Source organism: Temnothorax curvispinosus, unplaced genomic scaffold (assembly GCF_003070985.1).
Source record: "Temnothorax curvispinosus isolate PA1 unplaced genomic scaffold, ASM307098v1 QBEX01002079.1, whole genome shotgun sequence".
Taxonomy (NCBI): domain Eukaryota; kingdom Metazoa; phylum Arthropoda; class Insecta; order Hymenoptera; family Formicidae; genus Temnothorax; species Temnothorax curvispinosus.
The window spans coordinates 1-7,433 of NW_020211859.1; the positions used below are offsets into that span (position 1 = coordinate 1).

At 44.8% G+C, this 7,433-nt stretch overlaps 1 protein-coding gene across 1 annotated transcript; it reads left to right on the forward strand.

Annotated features, from left to right (window-relative positions):
• The first annotated feature begins 515 nt into the window (after positions 1-515).
• On the forward strand, positions 516-1,577 carry LOC112468811. Its single transcript, XM_025038161.1, has one exon. It carries the CDS (start codon positions 516-518, stop codon positions 1,575-1,577), a length of 1,062 nt encoding a protein of 353 aa, XP_024893929.1.
• The last annotated feature ends 5,856 nt before the right edge of the window (positions 1,578-7,433 follow it).

A 7,433-nucleotide genomic window follows, 5' to 3' on the forward strand; every position in this document is an offset into this window, starting at 1 on the left:
TCTCTCTCTCTCTCTCTCTCTCTCTCTCTCTCTCTCTCGGTGAGTACCGTGTGTTGCCGTGTTACCTTGCTCCGTGTTTGGCGAACTCCACCTCTGCCGTAAGCTGCCTTTGGGCTGTTTTTGTTACAGGACAGAGCAGGTCTATTGTTGCTTGTCAGGATAGATATTGCATCTTCCTTTCCTTGCAACTGCTGTCCTGGATATCTCGAGGTATAGTGTCGCTGCTTTTTCTAACCTCACTTTTACCTCATCGATCTGGATCGACGTGACTCTTGCTGCGCATGCTCCTGCTTTTCTCAGTTCTGCACATTTCTATCTCTGCACCTGGATTCATGCATGAGTTACCATCTGCGAACATCAAGTCATTCTGCAGTCTTTTACCATCCGAGGGCTTCTAATTATACTAATACCATCTCGACAATCTTGTATCATCTGTGGGCTCTTGAGTGTACTATTACCATCTGGATTGTAGTACTGCATCTTTTTGGTTTGGCTCCTTACTTTCTCGTTGTACTATGCAGCGTGTTATACCTGAGTGCTACAGGTGCAAGAAATCGATTGCGAATGCATTGGTTGAGTGTGAATGCAAAAAACAATTCCATCCCGGTTGCGTCAAGCCGTATTCTGTGACAAAATACGCGGACCATTGCTGCAAAGCTCTGGTGAAGCACTATGACACTCCGCTTACGCCGCAGGCCGAAAACAATTTTAATCTAGACATTATGACTACTCCTGTAAGTACCGGTGCTCAGGCACAGTCTCAATTACAGTCTCAAGGAGATATTAATTCACACGACCTTTTACTTCGAATATCTCAACAATTGACTGAGCAAATGAAGGTGTCAAATTCGAGATTTTCTGCTTTTGCTGAGGAAACGAATTCGAGATTTAATGCTTTCGTCGAAGAGCAGCGGCGCACGAATAATGAACTGAATGACAAGCTTGACAGACTAAACAGCATTGCGAGCGGTGTCGAGCGGAACAGTCAGCGGATTGTTGAGTTGGAGCAACAGTGTAGTGCTCTTGCGGATGAGATTCGTAATTTAAAGAGCAACCGTGCCGGCTCTCACTCTGCTACGCGAGCTCAGTCTGAGAATGAGTTAATTATCTCAGGTGTTCCTACCGCGATGTCTGTTACCCCCTTGGAGTGCGTTCGAAATGTATTTGCGACATTAGAAATCCCTGAGCTGTCGTGCCACGTTCTTAACGTTAGGGCCGTCGCTCGTAAGCCTCTGCCGCCGGTGGCTGGTGACCGATTGTTACCGACTTCTACCACGAGCTCTTATATTGTTACATTAGCTTCGGGCGCGGTACGTGACACTGTTATGTCCAAAAAACGGGCACGGCGTGTGCTTACGCAAAGGGAGGTCTGTGGTGGCAGCTCGGATCGGAACGTGCATGTCAATGAACTGCTCCCTAAGGACACTTATGAATTGTTGCAGCACACGAAGCGTGTTGCTAAGGACAAGTCCTATCAGTATGTCTGGGTAAGGGGAGGTCGCATCCATGTGAGGCACTCGGATGGTGAGCCTGCAATTAAGATCGATTCAGCTGCAGACATTGATAAGCTCGTCTGACGTGCCCGTTCCGATCACTCATTGCCTTCCGTCCTGCATCGTGGCTCTATTTCGCGGTCCACTCAGTTTCACGTAGCTCAGTTTAATGCAAACTCTCTGCGGGCACATATTGATTATATCAGACTGTATTTCTCCACTAGTTTTTATCACATTATTTCAGTTTCTGAAACGTGGCTCAATGAGAGCATCTCAGATGTGACAGTGGCCCTAACTGACTACTTTTTGATTCGTCATGATAGAGTGGGACGGATGGGTGGTGGAGTGGCATGTTATGTGCATAAATCGCTCAAGGTTAAGATTATAGCTACCTCTGATAATGCCTGTGATAATCTACCTGAATATCTTCTCATCGAAGTACGTCTGTTAGATGGAGAATCGGTTTTATTTGCGTCCATTTATAGAAGACCTAAAGGTCTCCTCTTGTGCAATTTCGTTGAGTCATTGAGCCGATTCTCTCATCTCTATAAAAATATTATTATTGGTGGCGATCTTAATTGTAATCTATTATCGACTAATTTTGAAGCGCGTTATTTGCGTGAACTCATGTCCAGCTTATCACTACATATTGTGAACTCTGAATCAACTTATCATACGGCAACCTCAGACTCATGGCTTGATGTGTTGGTGGTAGATGACCTTGAAAAAGTGTTATCATTTACTAAATCTCAGAGTCCTTTTATTGCTGGACATGATGTCATTGCACTGTCTATGTTGCTTAACTGTGATCCGATAACTGAGCGTTCTATATCACGGCGAAATTACAGAGGCAATGACTGTTCGGTGTTCTCTGAACATCTTGGATCCATCGCTAGCTCTGTGCGGTCTGAAATTGATGAGGTGATTAATGACGCGAACGTTGACAGATTCTGTGAGGTGCTATCCGGTAACCTGCTAAGGGCACTGGATACATTTGCCCCGATTCGTGTATTTACAATCAGGAAGCCTCCAGTGCGGTGGCTCACCGATGATCTCAAGACCCGGATGCGTGTTTGCAACCAATTATATAAGCAGGCTAAGCGTTCTGGCAGTTTACTTGGCTACAACACCTATAGACTTTTTCGCAACCAACTGAATGCCGACATTAAACGTGCCAAAAGCAAATTTCAATTTGATTCTTTTAAAAACATTACTGATCCAGCAAAACTTTGGAGAGAGTTGGCTCGCCTTGGTCTTGTAAAATCAACCTTGGTTTCTCCTCTACATTTTTTCACACCAGATCAATTAAATTCTTTTTACATTTCAGTTTCTGCTGATTTGTTACCTTGCTCATACACTGATTTTATTTTTGCTATAGACCAGGTAGTTTGTCCATCCCATCGTCCGGAGTTTGTTTTCTCCACTATAACGCCAGATATGGTCCATAGACTCATTTCTGTGGGACCTCTTCATTCTTATGCGTCAGGGTCAGACGGCATACCTCTCTATATTTTGCGAATAGCTTGGCCTACAATTTCATCGTGTCTAACTACCTTATTCAACCGTTCATTGGAAACTTCCTCATTTCCATCTCAGTGGAAGCAGGCACTTATCCGTCCTCTCTCTAAGATCCGTATTCCTTCATCTCCGTCTGATACGCGACCAATAGCTAATCTGCCTGAATTGTCTAAAATTCTTGAGAGGATTGTTGCCACGCAGATCATGGACTATTTAATCAAGCATGATCTTATAAATCCAAGACAATCCGCATATCGTCCAAGTCACAGCACTCAGTCGGCACTTCTGCGTGTTAGTGATGACATTAAGAAGGCGATTGACAGTGGGCTGGTAATGATCATGGTCCTTTTTGATTTCAGTAAGGCGTTTGACACAGTCCCGCATCTTCAACTTCTGATTAAACTGAAAGAGTTAGGTTTTTCTGACCTTGTTCTCATGTGGATCTATTCATACTTAACGGGTCGTTCTCAGTCTGTGATCGATGATGCAGGTAATCTCTCGTCGTGGCTACCTACGTTATGTGGTGTACCTCAGGGTTCTGTGCTGGGTCCACCTTTATTTTCCTTGTACATTAATGATATAAGTAAGGTCTTGTTATATACCGAACACATGATGTTTGCCGATGACATCCAGATTTATCGTGCGTGTCCACCTTCCGACATTCTTCACAATCTTAACTTAATCTCTGTGGACGCTAATGCTATTTTCAATTATGCATCGGCAAACGGTCTGAAACTTAACCCTGCCAAATCTAAGGTTATAATATTTGGCAGTAGTAGAAATGTCAACAACTTTGATTTCAACCTTCTTCCTCCTATAATGGTTAACAACATACAAATACCATTTGTTAGTGAGGTGAGAAATCTTGGTGTTTGGTTTGAATCTAATCTCTCTTGGAGGAAGCATGTCATGCATGTTTCGCAAAAAGTTCACTGGGCGTTACACAAGCTGAAATTCAATAAAAATTCTCTCTCTACTGAGCTGAGGATTAAGCTTGTGACGACGTTAATTCTACCCCATTTAGATTATTGTTGCCTAGTCTATCATGGCTTGAGTGATGAACTGAACACCAGATTACAGAGACTAGTGAACTGCTGCATCAGATTCATATATAACTTGCGGCGGGATGAGCATATTACTCAGTATAGGCGTCGCTTGGGATGGCTTTTGGTGGATAACAGAAGGCGGTACTTTCTCGGGTGTCAAATGTACCGGATACTCTATTTGTCTTCACCTTTGTACTTAAGTGAACTTTTCACTCCACTTGACCCATTACTCAGAAGATCTGACCGACTTGCTGCTTTGTCTCCTCAAATCTTTCATATTCCTCCTCACAGAACGGTCACCTATAGAAATTCCTTCCAACTTTCTTCCATATATTTTTGGCATTCTCTTCCCGATGAAATTACATCTGCATCTTCTCTTGCATTATTCAAAAGCCTTCTTCGTGAGTATTTGCTTTCGTCTGAATCTGAGTAATGGGTCCTTTGGACTTTTGTTCTTGTGAATCTCTTAGTTTTAAGTTGCGTTAATTTTTAAGGCGAGTTAGTTGTAAGTTAGTTTTAAGTGTGTATTGTTTGGGAGAGAGCATGAACATGAACAGGTTCTATTTACATGTATTCAATGCATATTGTATTGATTCTTTGCCCTTTAGCTATTGCTTGGGCATAATAAAATCAATCAATCAATCAATCAATCAATCTCTCTCTCTCTCTCTCTCTCTCTCTCTCTCTCTCTCTCTCTCTCTCTCTCTGTGCGGAGTGTCAGCGTGTGTTTCACCCGGGCTGCGTAAAAGCGTATCTCGTCACTAGGGCGGCCAGTGATTGCTGTAAGTCAGGGCTGTCGACCATGCCGCTTACGCCCAGGGATGCGCATGGATCTCGCGGCACTGCATCTCCGGGTGCGGGGGGTATCGCCCCCCCTGGCGCGCAATCGTCAACGGATGCATTGTTGCAGTCGATCCTGCGGAAACTCGAAGAATCTGACAAAAAATTCACGGCTAGGTTTGACGAGTCCGATAGGAGGATCACTGCTTTCATCGAGCTTCAGGAGTCCGTGAATGCTGACTTTGCGCGTAAACTTGATCAATTACCCGTTCTTGTAAAATCTGTATCTGATCAAGGAGAGAGAATTGCGGCGTTGGAGGCTGGGGGCGTGCATTTGTGTGGCTCTCAGCGGTCAGGCCACGGTTCGTCTGCGGCATCGCGTGTCTCTCGAACGTCTGACATCATAATCTCGGGCATTCCAGGCTACTTCACGGAAAAGTCGAGTGAGCTTGTTAAAAGCGTTTTTCTTGCCCTTGATATTGCTCGACTTTCTGCGGACGTTCTTGAGACCCGTGATGTCGTGGCGGGCGCGTCTGCGGCGCTTGGCGACGGGCCGGCCTCCACTTCTATCCCCGATTCTCATGGCCGCGGCGCAAAAAAATCAATCATTGTTGTACTCAAGTCGCGTGAGGTTCGCGACTATATTCTGCGGGTCATGCGTCGGAGGAGTGGTTTATCCATTGAGGAAGTTTTCTTTAAAAACATTCCTGGTAAAATATTTATTAATGAACTCCTTCCTACTGACATGTATAAATTGTTGCGCCGGGCCAGAGTCAAGGCTAAGCAATCTGCTTTTAAGTATGTGTGGAGCAGGGACGGCCAAATTTTTGTTCGTAGGGACCAGGGTCAGCCTCCTATACTTATAACTTCTGAGTCCGATCTGGCAGAACTTCACTGACCGGAGGTGGTGGATGCGGGCCCTGGTCCTGCTGTGGCTTCGCGCGGTCGCCTTAGAATTGCTCATTTTAACGCCAGCTCCCTTCCTGCCCATCTCGAGTTTATCCAGGTCTTTTTAGCGTCTAACTTCTTTCACATCATTTCTATCTCTGAGACCTGGCTTCACTCGCATATTTCGGATGATTTAGTGAGAATCAACGGTTATTATTTGTTACGCGCGGATAGGGAGGGCAGGCAGGGGGGTGGCGTGGCGTGTTATATACATGAATCGCTGAGGGCGCGTGTTCTTGCGTCATCGCCTTCCGCCTTCTCGAATGCACCGGAGTACCTTGTTCTTGATATTCGGGATGGCACACGCGAGCCTCTCTTGCTTACCACCATGTATCGTAGACCGAGGGGTAGGAATTTTAACGATTATGTCGACGTGCTAACTCGAGTTTCTCATAGTTATAAAAACATCATTGTTACCGGTGACTTGAACTGTAATCTCCTTACCTCAACATATGAATCAAATCACCTACGTGACATGGTTTCTCAATTGTCTCTTAACATAGTCGAATCGCAGCCGACCTTTCACACTGGTTTCTCTGACTCATGGCTTGACGTCTTTATTGTTGATAGCTTAGACAAGGTATTGTCATTCAGTAAGTCCGATGCTCCCTTCATCAATGGCCATGACCTCATTGAATTAACTTATTCATTCGAGGTTCCGTCGTTCTCAGATAGAACCTTGGTTCGGCGTAGCTATAGGAACTTTCAAGGAGAAGAATTTATCGGAATACTCATCTCCAAATTGTCATCATCGTTTGCGCATGATATAAGCCAAATGAGTGTTGGCGAGGCGGACGTTGACGATTTTTTAAACACTATCACCAATGACTTCACTGCTAGCTTAGATTTGCATGCTCCGATCCGCACTTTTCGTGTGACCCGTCCTTTGGCGCCTTGGCTCACGGGCGCCCTTAGGAGTGGAATTAGACATCGGAACCGGCTTTATAATAACGCGCGCAGATCCGGCAATTTGCTGGATTTTCAAATTTATAGACTCTTCAGAAATAATCTTACGCTCGAATTGAGGAGGGCCAGAGAGCAGTTCCATTTGGACAGGTTGCGCACAATTTCTGATCCGCCCAGGATGTGGCGCGAGCTGTCCAATCTCGGTCTAATTGAATCACCCCTTTTCTCACCATTAGACTTTTTCACACGAGATGAACTAAACACTTACTACGCTTCTATCTCTAATCGCTATCCTTCCTGCACTCAATCACAGTTTTCCAACATCATTGCATCTATAGTGCCTGATGAACCATTATTTAGTTTTTCTCATATAACATTCGATAGTCTAAGTTCGGCAATGGGTTCATCATCTTCCTCTCGCGCCTCTGGCTGCGATCAATTGCCGCAATCTGTCATTGCCTTGGCCCTGCCTCACATAGGAAATCTGTTAGTATCATTCTTTAATCACTGTCTCAGTTTGAGTCATTTTCCATCGTCCTGGAAGCGAGCTATTGTGCGCCCACTTTCCAAAATCAAGTCACCAGGGTCTCCTTCAGATACAAGGCCTATAACGAACCTGTGTGAGATTTCCAAAGTTTTCGAGAGGATTATGCACCGTCAGATCGTCAATTTCATTACTTCTAATAATATTCTTGACGATCGTCAATCAGGTTATCGCAAGGGTTATTCTACCCAAACTGCT

Excerpts from the sequence above, each read along its gene's own strand:
- LOC112468811 (XM_025038161.1), top strand. The coding sequence starts at position 516 with ATGCAGCGTGTTATACCTGAGTGCTACAGGTGCAAGAAATCGATTGCG.